Source organism: Anopheles funestus, chromosome 2RL, assembly GCF_943734845.2.
Source record: "Anopheles funestus chromosome 2RL, idAnoFuneDA-416_04, whole genome shotgun sequence".
NCBI classification, from domain to species: domain Eukaryota; kingdom Metazoa; phylum Arthropoda; class Insecta; order Diptera; family Culicidae; genus Anopheles; species Anopheles funestus.
This window is the reverse complement of record NC_064598.1, coordinates 4987156-5006970: the sequence shown is the minus strand read 5'-3', so window position 1 is coordinate 5006970 and position 19815 is coordinate 4987156. Positions and strand designations below refer to the sequence as shown.

Below are 19815 nucleotides of genomic sequence, written 5' to 3'. Positions count from 1 at the left end.
GAATACAACAACAAGCTGGTATAGTTTTATTATTAATAAGGTGTTTATTACGATTTTTTCTTCATTCTCTTTTAATGTTGTTACTTTCTTTTCAGTGCATTTCTTCAAATTAGTACTGCTGCTCTAGCCGGTCAATAATATGTTGCACATTAGTATTGTTGCATGTGATGAGCCCTTTTTTCTACTTCGTAAAGACGCGTTTCATTGCGTTTCTCTTTTCTTGGGTTTGTAGTCCCATCTTTTTCCCCCATCGGCATCCACATGCTGGATGCTTATCATTTTCTTTGCGTTGATCACCTTTCTTTCAGAGCGATCATCACTCTTGTCTCTCTTGTACATGCAAATACATTTGCGTTCGCATGTTGTTGGTCAACTTTGTTACCATGTTTTTTCTCACCTTTCTTTTGCATATATATACACCAGTAGTACGCACCTTTGCAGTGTGAATTTCTTTACTGGCATGTTCGTTTACTATGTTTTTTTGTTGTCTCTAGTACATGGTTTATAGTAATTTTCATTGTTAGTCACACCTATTTCTCTTTCTTTTCTTTAGCCTTTTCATAGTAGTTTTGTTGTTGTTGTTGTTGCCTAAGTAAAGATATTTGAGTTTGTTTTTCATCATCATCAGTTCATTCTTTTTCCATTTTTCGTCGTTTTGTTATGTTTCTTGGTAGGATTTGTTTCTTTTTTTTGCTCTGTAACCATACAAGATTACATTTAGTTGCACGATACGGACACTGAAAACCAACTTTTGATTTTTTTTTGTATCCTTTTGCTTTTCTAGCTGTATCGTTTTGCATTTGATGTCGGTTATATTGTTGTTTTTTTTTCCTTTTTTCATCTTTCTCAATTCACATCGATCGTAAACGGTGATTCCTTGTTTACTTTTTCACTTTCACATTTGTTGCACGATTTGTTCGTTTTTTTTGTGAGTGTGCAGTGTGAGTGTTTGTTGCAATGAATTTTGCGCGTATCTTGTGTTTTGTTTTATATCGAGCATTAACATTTCGATAATCGTCAATAGTACCAATATGATGGCTTCTGTTTTACGACCTCCGTATTGCAAGAAGCGCAGTAATGTGGGTTTGTGTTTGCTTTTTTATTTGTTATGTCGCGTGAAATATGTTATTAAAAACTGTTTACCTTTTATACAATACACTAGGTGTTTTGTTTAGGTGTGGGATCGTTTTAATTTGTCTTTCTGACACAGTACAACCCCAGTGTTTATGCTGCCAAAAAATGGGAAATAACAAATATTTTGGCCAAGCACAGCGCATTGTACAGACGAAGGACTTTTACAAATTTTTGCATTGCAAACTCACAACAAGTGTTCATTACAGCAAAAACAAGTGAACAAGAATTCACTACAAGTGCAAGAAAATTTAAATTTTCCTCTGCAACTTAATTTAATACCATGTTATAAATAAGGGTTTGCTATTGATTTACACTGTAAATACTAGCAAACAGTGCCCCGATCACTGTTGATCAAATCAATTTAAAATAATTAGTAGTAAGAACACTAAAAAAGCAGAAAGAAGTACAATCCCATCGTCTATACAACGCCTTTTTGTGGGCAGAGTTGTGGTTATCCGGGGGTTGCAGTGTGTTTATGCAATTTTGTTTGATATTTCGTCGTACAATTAATGTTTTGTTTTGTGTTTTTGCTCCTTTTGCTCAACTGTTGCAATCATTTGTTTGCACTGCTACTACATTGTGATCGAAGCTACAAAATTCCAATAAGAAAACTCTTCTAGAAAGTGCACACCAGAGTGCAGTAAGCTATGCACATGCACAATTACACAAAATGCTCTCACACGCACACACATATACACTCAACTTCATTACAAAGCACTTAAGAAGTTTCTCTTTCTCTCTCTTGCTCGCTCGCTCGCTTTCGTGCACACGTGTTTCTGTCCATTAGTTGACGAACCTAGAGTTAAGATTCATTCTAAAAACGAATTGTTTCGTGATAAACTGTTTCATCGTTTGTTTGACAATGTTTATAATTAGTGTGTGCGATTGCGAACCATTTACATTCCATTTGAACATATCACACAGATTTAGATGTAAACGTCCAATACACAGATAGAAATAAAACACACGTCGTCATGCCGAATGTTTTCATTATTAATCTAAAAGTTTCCTTCCTTTTTCTGTGTTATAACTAATCATATTATCCGTGTGCTTTTGTGTATATATGCTTTTTGTTTGTTTTGTTTCCAAATGGTTCTAGATAAAATGTACCAAGTGACTGAGGGACTATAACGATTGGGAGAGGTTTTTTTGCCCTATTTATATCATAATTTTTAGTGGCATCTTGGGGACGATTGGTAATGATTATTTCATCCGATACGTGCAAGAATCGTGTGTATGTATCAATGATGCCGTGCACATGCAGGCTATCGAAATGGTGTCATTTACTAGCTCAACCATCGGCAGAGGTGTTGTCCCCATCGTTCAACGTCACAATGTCGTTTAAAACCTTCTTGCCGTCGGCTGGTTTCTTCACTGTTTCAAAATACATCACCACGAAATGTCACAAAAAGAAGCGTTTTGTTTTTGTCCTCCACAATGTGTACCTTTAACCTGAATTCGTGTAACGTATTCCATGGTTGACAATTGTTTGTTTGTTTGTTTGTTCGTTTCGCTGATTAATTGAATTATCTATTCACGTTTTAAAGGGGCGCCTTTTGGATTCGCTAACCATTTACTACGCGCCGAAATGTGCAACACGCAACGATTGAATACCATTTTCGTTAAATTACGATCGATCGAGTTTTGTAAATGGTCTACACGGAAGAACCTACGATAACCTCAAACGTAAAGTCGGTACCGAGAGACCTTTTCTACCGTAAAGCACAATCGAAACCATAAGAGTAGTGCCATCGCGTACTTTTCCTTCAGTATGGTGCGGAGATACCTAGGTTTGTAGTAATCAGCCTCAATTGCATCATATACAGAGTTACTATGGTTTATAATATGACAGGGGAAAATAACATCACGCAACAAAAGTGTACCTTACGTCGCGTTCGCTGAAGTATCATCTTCAACCAAGTAAAATCTGCTACATTTTCTACATACGGCCATGTTTTTATTCGGGGTTGGGGTTCGGTTCTTTTCGCACGCTTTGTTAAAATCATACTTCAGTAATAGTTAGAACAATTAGGGAGAGAATGGGTCATCATTCGTGTTTCAGTCCTTTTCGAATCATCGTGGCAATGTATTTGCGTTACATGTGTTCTATATGCGTCCTGCACCCTACCGCACCCCACCAATTCATTCGCCAGCTTCTCTCTCATCTTTGTCATCGATGCATCGATCCTATCCATTACTACCATCCATTCGGTCTAACGACTATCTTTCCTAGTGGGTCTCGCGTTTGCATTCGTGTTCATGTTACTCAAACAAACGCCTCCAGACGGTGACAGCATTCTTAACTTATATAATTTAAGTTACAACTTAACAATATTTATAGAATACAATATACGTTATATATAGCAAAGGTTTGCTCGTTCGTTTATACTTGCTTGTTTGTATTTATGCGCGTGTTTGCCTCGCAACGTTGTTATACTTCGTAATGTTCATGTGTGTTTTTTTTCTTGTTGTTTGCACCTTTCTTATTCTTTTCATTTTCTTCATTTTCACTTTATATGTTGTTTTCACTTATTAGTTTTTAGTTTGTTATACGTTTTACATTTTCCTACTAATTAAAAACATACTTCATTGATAAAACATACTTTTTAAAGAGCTTCATCATGGACAATCCTATCCGTGTTTTGTTTGTTTATCTGTACAAATTTGCATGGGTAGCGCTAGATAGATGCTGCGGGTGTTTTTTTTTGTTGTTGTTGTTTATAAACGTTCTCACAGGCGATATAAGAATGCTTGCTTTTAACAAATTTCTGAATTTGTTTTGCGTTTCTGTTCTGTTGCTACATACTACGGGGGTTTCACTATATGCTTTTACTTATGTATCTGTATAGTCTGGTTGGTTGCGGGTTTTTGAGGGCAGCATTGTGTGTTTAAGGGACAAAAAATTTCACATGGTTTTGCATAATTGCCACGGTATTACCATGTGTATGTACGAATATCTTGTTCAACTTTTTATAATCTTTTATCCTCTCTGGTTCTACCCTATACCAGTGCGAATGACGCCAACATAGCCCATTATCGGTGCTCGCACTGGCCCTTTTTGAAGCACATTTTGGCCAGCTGTTCCGAGCATAGTCAAGTCTATGTTTTTAGTTCTTTTTATCATTTCTTCTTTGTTTCATACTTTCATTTGCCTTGACTTGATTAAAATGTTAGAACAAACATTGGCCACTTCTGTTACACATTTCCTTTCATATCTTTACGTACTGATGTTCTGATTCATGCGTCATCAGAATGTTTGAGAAAAGGAACGATCGGTTAGTCGGTGCTTCACAAACGTTCGAACTTTGCAACTTGTTGTGGCCACTGGCAGTAGTGATGCGCTCTTTAGTCCATGATTCGGTATGTTTAACTCGGTTTACGCGTTGTAGCATAGATTCACCATTAGTTCGGATTTCTGAAGATGTTGGAACCGCTGCCGTTACTGCCAGAACCTCCACGACTGCTGCTAGGGCCCATCATGCGATCGTTGCGGTCCTAGGAATAGCAACACAATTATTAGGATTGCGCACAATATTCTTCTGATATCGATTTAACCGTTTAGTTCGTAATCAAAACATCGTGACTATTGACAGCATTTCGCTTACCCGGAAGTGATCACGCGAAGTGCCGCGATCTCGATCACCGCCGCGATCACCACGGTCTCCGCTTCGGTAGATGCCGCCACCATCGCTATCACGACCATTGTCATAGTCGCTACCTCGCGAACGTCCGTAATCGTTCGGTCCACGACGTTCATCGCGATAATAATCTCGGGAGCGATTGTTGTAGCCGCCGCGCGAATGATATCCACCGCCAGCTCCTCCACCAGGAGCGGCTGCATCGTGATGATCTTCACCATTGTTGTTACTGCCGCCACTGTTACCATTGTTATTACGCCGGTCAAAACTCGGATATCCGCGGCCCGTGTCGTCACGATGGTTGTAGTTGTTGCGATTATTATAACCTCCTGGATGAAAAAAATAATGATAGGAATAGTTTACGTGAAGTGCCCATTAATGACAACATGACATTTCCGTAGCCAAACTTCCTTACCGTAACCACCTGCTTTATTATATCCTCCGTGATATCCACCGCTACCACTTCCCCGGCTACCGTATCCATCGTAACCATCATCACCACCACGGTCATTGTATTTGTTGTTATATCCACTACCACCTCCACCACCGTGATACTTGCCGCTACCCGCTCCGTCATAGTAGTGACCACCGGACGCCGCTTGATTCTCGCGCCGGTCGCGCTGGTTGTGATACGAATGGTTCGACGGCGGTGGTGCCTCGTGCTTGCGTGTGTCTTCCTCCATCTGGCGCTTTTCGTAGTGCTGGAAATCGTCAAATATCGACGACTGGTGCTCAAAGCTATGTATGATTTGCAGCACCTGTATGCCCTTCGCGTTCGGCACCTCCTGTGTGTCGCGCGAGTTCGTCATCGATTTGTTTTCGTTGTTTTCCAGCCGAATGTGACGCAGATTCGAGTTCGGTACGTCCTTCACGTAGATCCAACGCACCTTAAATGTGCCCTTCCATTTATCCTGCGACCAAACGCTTGAGTTGGAGTTGTAATCGACGGCCGTCATCATTTGCGCCACGCCACAAAAGTGTCCCGAACCGTTTACGGAGAAGAACAGGTACACTGTGCCTCCCTTCTCTTCGCGTTCGCGGAATGCCTGATCCAGCCGCTGGTTGCCATGTTCGGTAGAGCACCATATTTCGTACTTAATACTTCGATGAATGTCATCTTCCGAGTACGATTTGATGACGAAGAATCTGACAGAACAGAAGAAACATGTAAATGAAACAAATGTTATGACTAAAAACAAATCAAATCGATCCACTTACCTTGCTAATTCGACCGTTTTCAACAGATCAAGCGAAGCCGGATTATAGTTGTTTTTGGTCTTCAGTTGGTCAAGAATTTTTTGCGACTCGGCCAGCTTCAGTGCAATTTCGCTTTCCGACATGGACGGCGATGGCGATCGTGCCTTTACCGTTGGGGCACTCGTGACTGCTGATACGGACGAGGTGCTGTTATGCACTACAGTGTCCGAACCACTGTTTGATCCATAATGTCCTCGATCGGCCGACTGGTGGTAGCTGCTACCGCCCACTCCACGATCGCTATGATGATTCGATGAACGCTGCTGATGGAACGCCGATCTTTCCGGCACTTGCTGCTGATGGTGAGACGCATGTTGTGAATGCGACCCGCCATGACTATCATTCGGCTGCCGGTAGCTGCCGGCGGCACCACCGGAACCTCCACTGTTTTGGCGATCAATCATTGCCGACGACGGTCCAGTACTGGTCGATCCACCTGAACCGGATGACGAATAGGCAGCATTGTGGTTTCGAGATTGACTGTAGCTGTTGCCATGATGCGAAGTACCTTGCTGATGATGGTGCGGTGCTCGATCGTAGTTCGATCCGGGTCTGTCCTGGTGATGAGGATGCTGCTGCTGCGGCGGCTGATACTGCGATGAGTGGTTGCGCGCAAGTGGACCCTGTTGATGCTGCTGGTGATGTTGCTGGGCATGATGATGTGGACCAGATGACATGGAACCACCGGATCCGGTGTTGCTACCGCTTCCCGCAGGATCGGCATTAACTCCCGCCGAGGGACCATTGTTCCTTTCGGTGCTTGGCGGTGGTGCAGTCAGCTGTTGCTGCTGAATCTGCGCCTGGCCCGGCGTTGGCCATCTCGAGTTTTGAATGCCGGCTGGTCCCATGCCCTGCGAGTTATTTCTGTGGTGCTGCGACGCGACACCGCCTGCAGATTCGCGACCTCCGCCCAACTTGGACGGTACCGGATCGGCCAGTGGCGATGGTTCGATGACCGGCGGTGGAATAATTGGTGGTGGTGTCGGTACGATAGCGCTTGGACCGTTCTTCGACGGCGAATCCCAGGTACCAATATCCATGTTGTGCTTGCCAGGAATCATTGGTGGCGGCGGCATGCCCGGGCCCTTCTTCTTCACCGTTGTACTGGTGGTATTCACTTGCGGTTTAGCCGGCTGCGAAGCGATCGAGGCCCAGGTCATCTTTTTGGGAGCTTCCTTTTGCTGCTGCTGTTGCTGATAGTATTTCGATACACCGGAGTTGCCGTCGCTGTTGCCGCTACGTGTCGCGGAACCAAGCCCAAGTCCTTGCATACCTTTTTCGACATTCTGCAAAAAAATAATGGGGGGAAATTTTAAGCTTAACTTGCTTATACTACGGCCACATTTGGGAAAACTTACCCTGACACTATCATGACTCTGGTAAGCTCCATGATTTCGGTAGTAGCCATCGTCCGATTTTTTCTGATGTCCTGCACCACCTGGACCGTGATTCACTTGCGCACTCCAAGAATTGTAATCGCCATTTCCTATCAAGTGGAAAAGAAATACAAACGTGTATTTGAACAACATTTTCATGGTCGTCGCGAATGCACAATTCTTTTTCTTGCTTAACGGGTTCGTTATCCCTCACAATACGGACAATGTATCCGTCAATTATGCTCCCAACGTGTTGCCGCAATTTCACACACAATCATCCGATAATATTTCAAACTAGAGACATTGCAATACATGAAGTGTTCTTACAACTGCTGCTGTATTGACATTATAACAAGGTAGAGATAGCATTTTCCCACTTTTTCAGTGGTCGTTTGGACATATGTACTAATAAATTATTACCAAACAAGTAAACAATGCGGTTTGCAGCGACTCTTGATAAGAATTTATTTGAAAACTAAAAACTTTAATTTTAAAACTAAATACTTTAATTGCAGTTCTGGTACCAGCAAAGTAATGCTTGGTCTTTGGCCTTTGTTTCGATGTATTTAAGGCTTGTTAGCATTTTAACTTTAGAATGTTTGCTGGTTATATAAGGAAATTGTCCTCTAAGCGTAATTATGACTCGAGTTACATTTCGTACAAAAGTGATACAATGTTCGCGAACTATTTTAGAACCATTACAGTAGATAATTGAAAGATATGCGGGTCTGAAAAATCATCAACTCACAAGGCTCATGGAGCCATCAGGGAGAGAGCGTCACATTCAGTCTATGCCAAGGTCTCAAAAACTGGTTCACACATCCAAGTTCATTGTACTTTTTCATTTTTCCCACACCACACAGCCCTTTGCTGCTCGTCACACTCGCCAACGATCGGCTGGATGATCCGCAGCAGCAGCAGCAGCAACATCACTTAGGCGCTGCCCTCTGCACTATGTTGATGTAGCAGCGTAAGCATGCACACATATAAACAACCGATCGACGCAGAATGCTACTTACACACATATACACCTATATCCGGGGGAGGTGGGTTGACTATTCCGGCTTAAGCTGTTAAGCGAGAGCGTACAACAGGGGAACAAGGCGGGTGATGGTTTAGGAAAATAATGCGACGACATTCATCCAGCAGAAGAACCGTCGATCGGCGTCATGCCTCTTATTCTGGCGCATGCAACACGTACCAGACATATACGCACACACGCGTACTCGTTTTCTTTCGTTTCGATCCAAAGGTACATCCCTTTTCTGGTGCCTTTCCGTTAGTTTCATCATCATCTTCTCGCATTATACCTTCGCTTTGTGACGTGTGGAAAATCTGTACACAGCTTGCAAACATATTTGCGTCTATCGTACAACACACTACGCGATGGGGGGAAGGCATGTTTATTTTTTACGTTCTTGGCGCTGCTCTTTTTCCTCCGCTTTCTTCTTTTCAATATCCACCAACCCGCTTCACCCTTTTGTCATAATAGCATCAAACCGGCAGTCCGTACAGCCAAAGTTTAAGATGCAATACGAGATTCCTTCTCCTATTCCCCCGGATTGTGTTGCGGCGAATACTCACCCCGCAAATCATAACCCACTCGCTTGACACCACATGCGGATGCACTTGGTTGTTTTCTTCGCCATACTATCAACAACAAATGGTACATTCGTTTATATTAAGCGACAAAGAGCGCAATCGATCTGCAAACAACATAGAGACATATGGATTGTACGCTAGTAAAAGAAATAAAGAGAGAGACGTAATAAAACGAGATAGCCATTCACGACTAGTCAACCAAACAAATAGAGCCGCCATGAATAGCGCGCTCGCCCCTCCGTCATCAGTTCCTTCATATTGAGCATTGCGCGACTCGAATGGATCTTTGCTCAAGCTCTTCTCCAATCTTTTCAGCACAGCATCCTATGCGCATCGTCGCTGGATACCATCGCACAATACGTCCGAACGTCCATCATCAAATGCTCGTGTAAAGTTCAACGGAACGAAGTAGTGACTTCGTCGTCAATGGAAACATTAATTTCGCACACATTTTTAATTTCGCAATTACTTCTATCAAATCTCGTCTTGGAATGGCAGTTTTTGCACCCCACCCAGCGCCCTCTTTTAGCCCTCTTATTGTTCCTCATACTACCTAACATGTTGGCTGGGGCTTGAGATAACGTGCCACAATAACAAATACACTCTATAGCCTTCAAGAAGAGAGCTAACAGGAGGTAACAGTTGTTATCATTTCAAGCCGGTTTTTTGGGTCACTGGCGAATTGCGCTTCTGCGCTGTGTTTGAATTGTGTCAACTGTTGCAAATCGAACACTCTTATTCTATACCCTGATGTGACGCTCCCGATATACATAAGAATATCCCGATAACAAAATATCGAGGGAAGGTGGGGAAATGTTCTCGCGATAGTTGCTTCGACCGTATTGATCCAAGCTAACACGAAGAAATTATTTACCATGAGTTCCTTGTCCTTTCATCCGCTGAAAAGAATTTTGAGAGCAAAGAAGATTAAAAATTACATTAATGTTTGAGATACTGGTTTACAAACTTGTTTGGGTACGAGTTCGAAAGTGGCCTTACCTGATCTGACACGGTTGACATTGGTAGTTGTTGTTACTACTGCTGCACTTACTGAAAGTTCTAAAAATCTGTACGCCGACGACAAAGCAGCACTTGCGAATGCACCGCGCACTTGAATCTCTTGTTAGTCCTCCTCCACAAAATACACACACACACACTCACGCGCGTCAAGTCGCACTTTTTTGTTCGCGATTTCTCCCTCCCGTACTTACTGGACCGGTGTGGATGCAGAAGATCGCTTCGATGGTTTTCCGGGATAGTAAAGCAAAGGGTGACAAAGAAAGGTTTTTCCAAAGTTCCTCCCTGCAATAGGGGGAAATTTTCCCGTTCTGCTTAAAGACTGCTGCAAGCACGGCTGCAACACTATTTCGCTTGTCGGTGGTCAGATGGTGTGGCTTCTTCGCTTGGTCAGACACACTGGCACTTGCACCCCAAGAACCTTTCCACGGGGCAACGGTAACCAGAGCAGGAAGGAATGAACCAAAACCGGATACACAAGCAGGATGCGTTCGAGAACAAAACGACCAGAACAAATTGTCGGTGGTCGGATGGTATAAAACACTTCCGTAAAACGTAGGTGTGTGTCACGATTATGGTGGATGACAATTTTTCGATTTTGCACTATTTCAGCACTTGTACTCTTCGCTGCTCCCTTCGCCTAATTAGCAAAACCACGAGCTGTCCTCGGGCAAGACGGGAAGTAGCTACGATTTTCCGCAACACTGCCGACACAACTGTGTGTCTCTTCTGCTGCTCCTCTACACTTTCCCCTGGGTTTTTTTTTTTGCAAACTCCGCACACGCGAAACACGAGAGAAATCGGTACGGAACTAGAATCGGAAACAGGAGAAGGGTGGCTGTGAAAACACTTTTCACGTACGTACACGGGGGAGAGACACTAGCTATTCACTTTCACCCCGTTTTCTTCCCAGTTGGGCGTCGAAACGATTGGGGATCTTTAAGCGTCCAGCAATAGTGATTGGGGCAGTGTCTTTTTTGCAAACGCGCAATGAATCGCTGAAAATGATCTCTTTCTTCACGGCACTGCCACTGTCCGATGCGTTTCTTTTTTCCGGCGACGACGTTTCACAATATGGCGGCGGCTAGGTAGCGATGCAAGAGACAGCTAGCTTTTAAGCGCCCGCGAGAGAAAGAGCCAACAAGACGCGATCAAAATCGAGCAGGAAGCGTTTACAGCTACGAATCCGCTTGAAAGGTCCGTATGTTTATGCTGCATAGCCAATCGTTTTTTTCTGAACTATTTCTACAGATATCACAACTCCATGTTACCTACTTCACTAAAATATTTTTCGAAAAATAAAAGAGCAAATAAACACTTCTTTTCTTTTTAGTAAGTTTCACTTAAGTTGTTTTATACAGACCTTTCCTGATTTATTGATGAAGCACGAAATATTTCATTTTTCTGCAATGGCTTTTTCCTGCACAGGCAAACATAACTCATTCGAGCAGTTTAATTCCGTTAATTGGAATTATTTTTAGTGAAACTGGTGTTCAATTTATTGCATAATGTATATTTTAGCTTTAAATTCCCATCGTGCATCGAGCATTAAAAAAGTTTAAGTGGAAAAGTTATATAAACTGTCACTTATTATAAATAATTTTTGTCCCACTGTGCGTCCATCCATGTACGGTACGTCAAATTAACCAAGCTGATTGTTGTCAAAATTCTTTTCGCTGTAGCATTTGATCAGGTAGGATGTGTAACCGGACGATGTCTTTTTCCACGTGTCTGAAAAATGTAACTAAACAAACTTCTATTGTTTTTTCTTCCAGGTTCTAGATCCGTCTATCTTTGTTGATTGTGCAAGATGGTTACCGCCAAGAAGCAGGTAAGTGTAGCATGCCCGCTGAATGCGCTCTCCTTGAACATGGTTTCATAACCTAACTTTTGTTCGTTCGTGGATTTTTTTTGTAGAAAAAGGCTTTGGAGAGCATCAACTCCCGCCTGGCGCTGGTAATGAAATCGGGCAAATCTTGCCTTGGTTACAAACAGACTCTGCGAACTCTCCGCCAAGGAAAGGCCAAACTGGTTATCATTGCCAATAACACGCCGCACCTCCGGTAAGTAGCGAATCCGACCGCCATGTGGCCGATTACTGAGAAGTAGAGTTTTCCTTTCGTGGATGCTACGTTTTCTGGAATCATATGGAGTCGACTGTGACTGAGAAGTATGTTTCCGAGCTGACTCACTCAGCTGCCCAAATGTGTGGCCCATTGGAAAACCTATGGAGTGATCATTGTGGGGAGGTGGGTGTGTGTTCAGGTCCATGGGAACTACTGTATCAACGTCCGAAAAAAGCGACCCATAATTCACTTGGTTCAACGAAATTGAAGCATCAAGGTAAACTCTCACTCTCAGCTAAGGATCAGTATGCACTAACCGCGATTGTTAATTGCATACCCACTCCCTCGTGGTGGTTTAGCAAATCGGAGATCGAGTACTACGCTATGCTGGCCAAGACTGGCGTGCACCATTACAATGGCAACAACATCGAGCTGGGTACGGCGTGCGGTAAATACTTCCGTGTGTGCACCCTGTCGATCACCGATGCTGGAGACTCCGATATTATTCGCAGCCTGCCGGAAGCACAAGCCGCTGGCGGACAGTAAATGGTAATGCGGTGTATATATTCCGTCTGTTAACGGTTTCCCATCGCGTGGAAAATGTTGCATTACGGGAAGTAATAAAATAAAGCCAACGGTGTCTGTGCGCACACACAGAATCCGATGAAAATAGATGTTTTTTTTTCAAAAGTAAGAACACATGATGACGAACGTAGATAAGGGGTTCGATGTCTAGCTAGACATTTTACAAATGATACTTTTATTTGGATACGATATGTATGTTGGAAAGTATTCTGCATGATCTAACAAAATGTTACGATAAAACACTAGCGATAGGAATTTCGTACGTAATGAAACATTTGATAAATGAAGTATAATGTTTCCGCTATTGCGTTGAAATCGGTTTTTCTAAATTTTTGGTTAAATTTACCTTAATTTCTAATGATGAAGAAACTCATATTATTTATCTGGAACCATCTACATTTCGCGTTCACGACAGTTCATCGGATACATATATTCATTCCTTCACTGTACGTAAACAGTGATAAGACGCATCAAGTGTGTGTTGTCTTGCAAGTCCCGTGTGCGTGCAGTATCAAGCATTTTACCATTGCTGTTGGCCACTGGCTAGGTAGTCTGATCGAATTAGTTCGCTAAAAAGCACCTACTTACGATTGGCGAACGATTTTTGCTGGACAATCTTAAAATGGCACAGGGAAAGAAGGACAAACCATCGTTTCTTTAAAAACTTACCTGGCACTGTACAACTCAGCGCAATTTGCAGGGTAAGTTATCTCTAGCACCGGGTACAACATGCTAATATAGAGAATATCAATGGTTCATCGTAATCTATTGCTTCTGTTTCACTTTCGCCCTTTGCCCTCACCCACAGCTGGACGTACATTTTCGTGCAGTTTATGCAGCACTTTTTCGTGCACGGCCATCCGATGGATACACTATGGAGCCGTGTAGGGCCGGCGACCTTCTTTTTTCAAATGCTGGCCATACTCGAAGTGGTGCATGCGATGCTCGGTATCGTGCCGAGCAACGTGTCGATAACGTTCCTGCAAGTGTTCGGACGCAGCATGATCGTAGCGGCTGCGATTGAAGGCACTCCGACTGGTCAGAAATCGCCCGGAGTACCTTTAGCAGTGTTTTGCTGGAGTGTGACCGAAATCTTCCGGTACAGCTATTACGTGGTTCATCTGCTGCTCCCAAGTGTGCCTTCGTTGCTCGTCTGGGCTCGGTACACGATTTTTATCCCGATGTATCCGTGCGGATTTTTGGGCGAGCTGCTGTGTAGCTACTGGGCCCAGAGCTACATCCGTGACACCGGCAAATGGAGCGTCGAGTTGCCGAATCGGTATAATTTTAGCTTTTCGTTTTACTACTTTATGTGGATTATGGCCATGTGCTATATGCCGCTTTTCCCGCAAATGTACTTGCACATGTTTGCCCAGAGGCGTAAGGTGCTAGGCCGTGGAACCGACCAACAAAAAGCGACAAAAGCACACTAAACCATGACATGTTTGTTTAAAAATTGTATACGTTCACAAAAGGCAGTAACATTCACGTAGTTATGGTTAGTACGATTTTTTATTGTTCGTTCAACGACCCACGCCCAAAATTACACACGTGCCTAAGGTTTTTTTTTACAATCACCGCAAATTGGAATGAAATAATAGAAAATAAACCTTAAATAATAAACGAATATTTCGTTTACACCGAAACTTATCTCACTTATCAGTCTATGAAATTCCCTGCCGACGCGAAATAAAAAACATAAACCCAACCTAAACTTTCGCGAAGACTTGGTAGAGTTGTAGGGAAGATGAAGTAACTTAACTAAAGAATTCACGCGTTCACGCTGGCTTGTCTGTGGGATCAGTAGCGTTCAAGCCGGAAAGCCGAATGCCTCTAGTCAATTGTTCTTCTGCTTGCCTGCATTGGTCGAGCCAGATCCAAGAATCTTTTTGCGCTGGGCAAACATGTGCATATACAGCTGGGGAAACAGTGGGATGTAAAGCAACATCACAACCCACAGGAAGTAAAGGTACGAGAAGGTAAAGTTGTACGTGTTGGGCATTTCGATGCTCCATTGTTTCGTTTTGGCCACGTGTGACTGGGCCCAGTAAAAGCAAAGCAGCTCACCGGTCACCCCGGTCGGATACAGCACGATGAAGGTGGTGTAGCGCAGAAAGATAAGCATGTGTGGGACGGCATCGATCAGATTTAGGGCATAGTACGCGTATCGAATGATCTCCGTCACTGACCAGGCCAAGATGGCCAGCGGAAGTCCGGGCGAAATTTTGCCGGTGGGTGTTGCCATCACAACACCACATACAACCATCACACGGGACAACACCTGGAATGTTGTGATGATAGGATTGCTGGGCACGATACGCGTAAATGCGTGGACAATCTGAAACGGTTCCATGGAGAAATATAAACTACCAGCCTGCAAGAGAGCATACACGGCGGGACAGGTGTAGACTTCTTACCTCAAGTAGTGCTGCATTCTGGAACAATATTACGGTGAATCCGAGGTAGTCCCAGAGTGTTTTTTCCGTACCTTTGTCGATGGTGTAGTAAGCTATCAATTGATATAGCATGTAACACCAGCTGAGGGAAAGTAATGATACGATTAGAAAAGAGAAAGTTTTGAATATGTTGTGTTGGCGCACGGTAACCCTACAACAAGATTACTTACCCGAGCACTTGGGCGGCGTTGTAAATAATTAGGTATGATTTAACGATCGGAGACGGTTCCTTAGCGGCCATGATTTGGACGTGCTTACGTAAGGAGCGTGTACAATATGCTAAAAACGCGTTCTTCTAGCTGTTCGACAAAAAGTGTGAACAGAAACGGCGATCTTTGACCAAAGTGGAAAGGTAAATAATGTATTCCACCACTACGCGCATTCCTGTTCGATTCACCTTTGACAACAACGCCCAAGGTGTGTAGTGAAAAGGTGTGTGTGTGTCTGTGTATTGGTTGGTGTGTTTTGAATTGTCTCCTTTCGGAAGAGTTGAACGAATGGGTGCATCAATTACGGCGATACAAACATATGAGCTTCTGGAAATGTTTATTGCAAAGGCGAATAGGTATGTGTATTGATGTTTCGTTCTAAATAAACTCCATCAGCTCATTAGAAGCTGACTGCATTTGGAACTCTTTAACCGTTGCTTCTTCGCCCGGTGCGATCTCTACGTCCGTGGCCACAATTTCAATTACATTTAAACGATCTACCTCCTCTTCTTCCTCCTCATCCTCTTCACCATCGGTTAACAGTAATGTTCGCCCGGCTAGTATATCCCTACATCGACTCATGAGCGTTGTTTTGCTATCTTCCAGTAAGCGATTCATAACGACAGTCTGCTCTTTTTCCTTGCGCTTATACAGCTTGAACTCGTAGTCATTCAGGTCGTTCCACTTTTTGGCAAATTCATCACTGTTATCGTTCTGAGCTTTGGCAAGCTTCGCCACAATCTGACTTCGTATGGTTTTGATCTGCGAGTTGTTTCGTTTCTTAACTGGAGCTACAAATATGGAAACAAAAAGTAAAACATGCGCATAAGACTAGGACGTTTCGCAACAAAGATCAAATCCACTTACCTGGTTCTCCCTCGACCGGTTCTACAGGAGGATCTAAAACAGTAAGAAAGACGTATGTTATCCCACCATGCGAGATTTGTTTTCTTAGCTATCAATACGTACCAGGTTCACGGCGCTTTAGGGCACACGGTTTTTCCAGTATTTCGGCTAGCTCTTCGGCAAACTCACAGATGGCACGGCCTTTATTTAGCTTCTTTGATTGGTAGAACGCCCGCTTGAGATTTTTCCACTTGTGATAGATCTGTCCCGCATCTTTCCCGTTAAAGCCATTCTTTTGCAATTCCTCCTCTATCATTCGGTACACATCGTAGTCCTTCTGGCCACGGCTGGCTGTCGCAAACAGATTCATAAAGTTTTGTTCCTTTATTATCTCCAGCAGTTCCATCGTTTCCTCTCCGCTCCACACATTTCGGCGGGCCATTTTTGGTCGTTCTGTACGATGCGCAGCTTACTGTTTACAAACTGATTCCGACGCCATTCGTGCTGCTTGCGATTTGTGGTAGTGGTTTGTTTTCCGCAGGGATTGTCAAAGTTTTTGACATGTTTATATTCACCACCAGACCGTCTACGAATCTTGCGTGTTTCTATTTTTACGGAAATTTTCTCATCATAATGCTTGTTTATTCGTTCTTCTTTCGTACCGGACACAGTCAGTTCTCCGCTGCAATCGAATGTTCCATTTTGTTCGTGTTTGGGCAAGCTTGAGTCGAAATAACTTAATTTCCAGCATACCGCGGTTCGCTGTACAGGCGCAGTGGTGAGATTGAATATGCGTGACGTTTCACCCAGTCACCTCAGCAAGAAGTTAAGAACCCTGCTCGAAGTGCGCGTCCTTTCATCAACCCAACTCGGGAGACAAATAAAGCGTACGTTTATACGCGATAATTTGGTTTGGAAAACTATGGACCCAGGTCATAAACGGCAGGTGGTGGAGAATCTGTTCCTAACGTTCGCAACAAAACAGGCGGAGCTGTTCAAACAGTACGATGCGAACAGGAAGAAGCGTTCCAAGATTTTCCTCCAGCGCCTACGCTACCAGCTGAAGCGCAATGGCGAAGCCCATCGGAAGGAATGGAGCAGCAAGCTGGAAGCCGAACTGCTAGACAGCATACCGACGCGCAAGATATGGAAGTTGAGCCGCAACGATCGGTGGTTCCGGGAGCTGTTCCAGCAGGAGAACAACGATCAGGAGCTGCTGCAGCATTTCCGCATGGATCGTGGAATGTTCGATACGCTGGTGGCAATGCTAAGCCACGATCTAGCACCGCATCCATTGCTGGCGGCACAGTCCTGCAGTACGGAGAAAAAGGTTGGGATCGGTTTGTACAAGCTAACGACCGGTGCCGATTACGCCACGATCGGGAACCTGTTCGGCGTGCACAAAGCGACGGTCAAAAACTGCGTCCATCAGTTCTGCAAATCGATAGTGAAGAATTACATGGATTCTGAGATCTACCTGCCCGACACCGAAGAAATGGCTGAGATCAGCAAAGGCTATGAGGAGAAAAGCGACATTCCACTGATAATTGGTGCGATGGGTCGTACACACATTCCCATTACGCCATCGTTGGCAGATTCGAAAAACTATCTAAACGCAAAGAAATGGCCTTCTTTGATTCTACAAGCGGTCGTAGATAACCATCACTGGTAGGTGAAGCAAAGCAACCGGTACCGATAAAGAAGTTCATCTATTTTTGTATTGTTTGTTGATGCGCTAGTTTCAGGCACATTACTTGCGGGCATGTCGGTGCAACCGATGATAGTGTCGTATTGGGCGATTCTGGTCTGTACCAACATTTTGACGGGGCCGAATTGGTAAGATTGCTTCTACGTTACTTTGTAATATCTCGACAGCGTGACTGATTGTTCTGATTGGTTTCTTTTTCAGCCAACACAGAGTATCAACGGCACCACGGTAAAGTCATTCATCGTGTCCGAATCATCCTACCCGCTGCTTCCCTGGCTGCAGCACACTTACGTGACACCGCAAACGACGGAAGAAGAAACATTCAACGAACATCTGAACAAAGCGCGCGTTTCGGTGGACGAAGCGTTCGAGAAGCTGCGTGTACGGTTCCGCATACTGCAAAGAAAGATCGACATCGATATCAACTTTGTGCCGCAGATTCTACTGACGTGCTGCATTCTGCACAACATTCTCGAAAAAAACCAAACTCCGTATATGGAATCGTGGAAGGAATCGCTGGACGAATTGGGAGGAAAGTTTCTCCAGCCGGATGGTTCGACCAGCACGAACTATACGACCACGGTCGAGGGAGAGGCCGTGAGAGATGCGCTGAAGGAGCACTTGCAATCGAAGTATGTGCTCTTCCGGACGATTGAATACAACCAGGTGTATTTCATTAGCGAAGCGACAAATTAATGATAATGCTTTTCACGATTGACGATTTGTTGAATTACAATTGATATAGAATAAATAAATTGATCACAAATTCGTTACGAACTAAACGACTTCCTTGTGAAAAACGTTTAATGTTGGATTAGACAACGGTATTTTAAGCAGTGGATAACATGAATCTATTCCTTTCATCAAGTTACAAAATCCGATGCGAAACACATTGCACAGAGCTGATTCTCCTAAAACGGTTCCTCTTCTCGCCATGTTTGATAAAATTCTTTGACGATCTCCTTCTTCACGACCGGTTGTTGTTCCATCACCATTATCTGCTCCAGATCGTGTGTTTCCTTAGGGTCCTCCATGTTCGGTGCGTCTTCTACCTCATCAACAATCTTTTCCACAATTCCTTCCTGAAGCAGAATCTGAGACGCTTTAACGCAAAAATCGTTCATATTTCTGTTAAGCATCTGGGATACTTTCGCCGTATACTGTCGCTCGTCATGTGTGTATAGATCAAACTCGTAATCTACTAGATCTTTTTGTTTTTTGAAGAATTCATCATTGTTTTCACGTTCCACCTTGGCGAGCTTGGTTAGCAAAAGGTCAAAATTTTCCAACACGGCTCTTGGTCGTTTCGGACGATCACTGGCTTCTGTAAGAGCGGATGGAGCAAAAGATGGATAGGACATTGGTTCAGAATCCCTTTCAGGAATATAACATCACTTACCGCCTCTGGCTTTGGAGGTCGTCGTAGTTGGTTTCATGGCCATGAGCTCGTCAAGTTCTTCGTAAAATTCACACGACTCCGTTAGGTAGTTTTCTCGCTTCGTTTTGTGATACGTTCGCTTTAGGTTTTTCCATTTATGCTCAATCTGAAAAGCGTCCTTATAGTAGAATCCCCGATGCTTCAATTCATCTTCCGCGATTTGGTAGAGTTTGGTGTTCCGTTCTTCGCCGAACATCTTCATCAAATCTAGCTCCTTAATAATGGCAAGCAGCTCACGCGTTTCCTCCGTTGTCCACACATTTCTACGAGCCATTTTGCGCTGCAAGAGAGGCGTCGAATTAACGTTGTAATAATCCAGTCACAAAAGCGACGCACTACAATCGTTTGTTTACAGAAAAGCGTTCTGTTGTTTTGTTTAGGGCAGCTGTTCAATCGCAGCTTGTTTTTGCTGCAGGTTCACTCGAGCAGCTCTCAAGGTGTGTATACGTACAGGTGCTAGAATGCGTGTTGAATTCGTGCAGC

At 43.7% G+C, this 19815-nt stretch overlaps 7 protein-coding genes across 7 annotated transcripts; 3 read left to right on the top strand and 4 right to left on the bottom strand.

Annotated features, from left to right (window-relative positions):
- Nucleotides 1–21: 21 nt before the first annotated feature.
- LOC125774834 (YTH domain-containing family protein) lies at nt 22–11136 on the bottom strand. The gene is made up of 7 exons (XM_049445118.1): nt 10007–11136; nt 9882–9906; nt 7388–7515; nt 5991–7315; nt 5188–5918; nt 4740–5101; nt 22–4629 (listed from the first exon to the last, which is right to left on the bottom strand). The coding sequence occupies exons 1-7, from the start codon at nt 10025–10027 to the stop codon at nt 4537–4539; spliced, it is 2685 nt and encodes an 894-aa protein (XP_049301075.1). The 5' UTR covers nt 10028–11136; the 3' UTR covers nt 22–4536.
- A 461-nt stretch (nt 11137–11597) lies between these two features.
- On the top strand, nt 11598–12760 carry LOC125762754 (60S ribosomal protein L30). The gene is made up of 4 exons (XM_049425234.1): nt 11598–11717; nt 11800–11855; nt 11942–12087; nt 12450–12760. Exons 2-4 carry the CDS (start codon nt 11835–11837, stop codon nt 12634–12636), a joined length of 354 nt encoding a protein of 117 aa, XP_049281191.1. The 5' UTR covers nt 11598–11717; nt 11800–11834; the 3' UTR covers nt 12637–12760.
- Nucleotides 12761–13130: 370 nt separating this feature from the next.
- Nucleotides 13131–14321, top strand: LOC125762746 (very-long-chain (3R)-3-hydroxyacyl-CoA dehydratase 2-like). The gene is made up of 2 exons (XM_049425223.1): nt 13131–13376; nt 13484–14321. The coding sequence occupies exon 2, from the start codon at nt 13509–13511 to the stop codon at nt 14106–14108; it is 600 nt and encodes a 199-aa protein (XP_049281180.1). The 5' UTR covers nt 13131–13376; nt 13484–13508; the 3' UTR covers nt 14109–14321.
- Nucleotides 14322–14486: 165 nt separating this feature from the next.
- Nucleotides 14487–15612, bottom strand: LOC125762740 (very-long-chain (3R)-3-hydroxyacyl-CoA dehydratase hpo-8). Its single transcript, XM_049425218.1, has 3 exons — nt 15302–15612; nt 15093–15213; nt 14487–15013 (listed from the first exon to the last, which is right to left on the bottom strand). Exons 1-3 carry the CDS (start codon nt 15370–15372, stop codon nt 14513–14515), a joined length of 693 nt encoding a protein of 230 aa, XP_049281175.1. The 5' UTR covers nt 15373–15612; the 3' UTR covers nt 14487–14512.
- A 46-nt stretch (nt 15613–15658) lies between these two features.
- Nucleotides 15659–16634, bottom strand: LOC125762734 (uncharacterized). The gene is made up of 3 exons (XM_049425208.1): nt 16310–16634; nt 16208–16240; nt 15659–16131 (listed from the first exon to the last, which is right to left on the bottom strand). Exons 1-3 carry the CDS (start codon nt 16626–16628, stop codon nt 15719–15721), a joined length of 765 nt encoding a protein of 254 aa, XP_049281165.1. The 5' UTR covers nt 16629–16634; the 3' UTR covers nt 15659–15718.
- A 342-nt stretch (nt 16635–16976) lies between these two features.
- LOC125762710 (uncharacterized) lies at nt 16977–18676 on the top strand. The gene is made up of 3 exons (XM_049425162.1): nt 16977–17854; nt 17926–18022; nt 18096–18676. Exons 1-3 carry the CDS (start codon nt 16977–16979, stop codon nt 18588–18590), a joined length of 1470 nt encoding a protein of 489 aa, XP_049281119.1. The 3' UTR covers nt 18591–18676.
- Nucleotides 18665–19771, bottom strand: LOC125762738 (uncharacterized). Its single transcript, XM_049425216.1, has 3 exons — nt 19669–19771; nt 19294–19612; nt 18665–19218 (listed from the first exon to the last, which is right to left on the bottom strand). Exons 2-3 carry the CDS (start codon nt 19604–19606, stop codon nt 18806–18808), a joined length of 726 nt encoding a protein of 241 aa, XP_049281173.1. The 5' UTR covers nt 19607–19612; nt 19669–19771; the 3' UTR covers nt 18665–18805.
- Between the last annotated feature and the right edge of the window lie 44 nt (nt 19772–19815).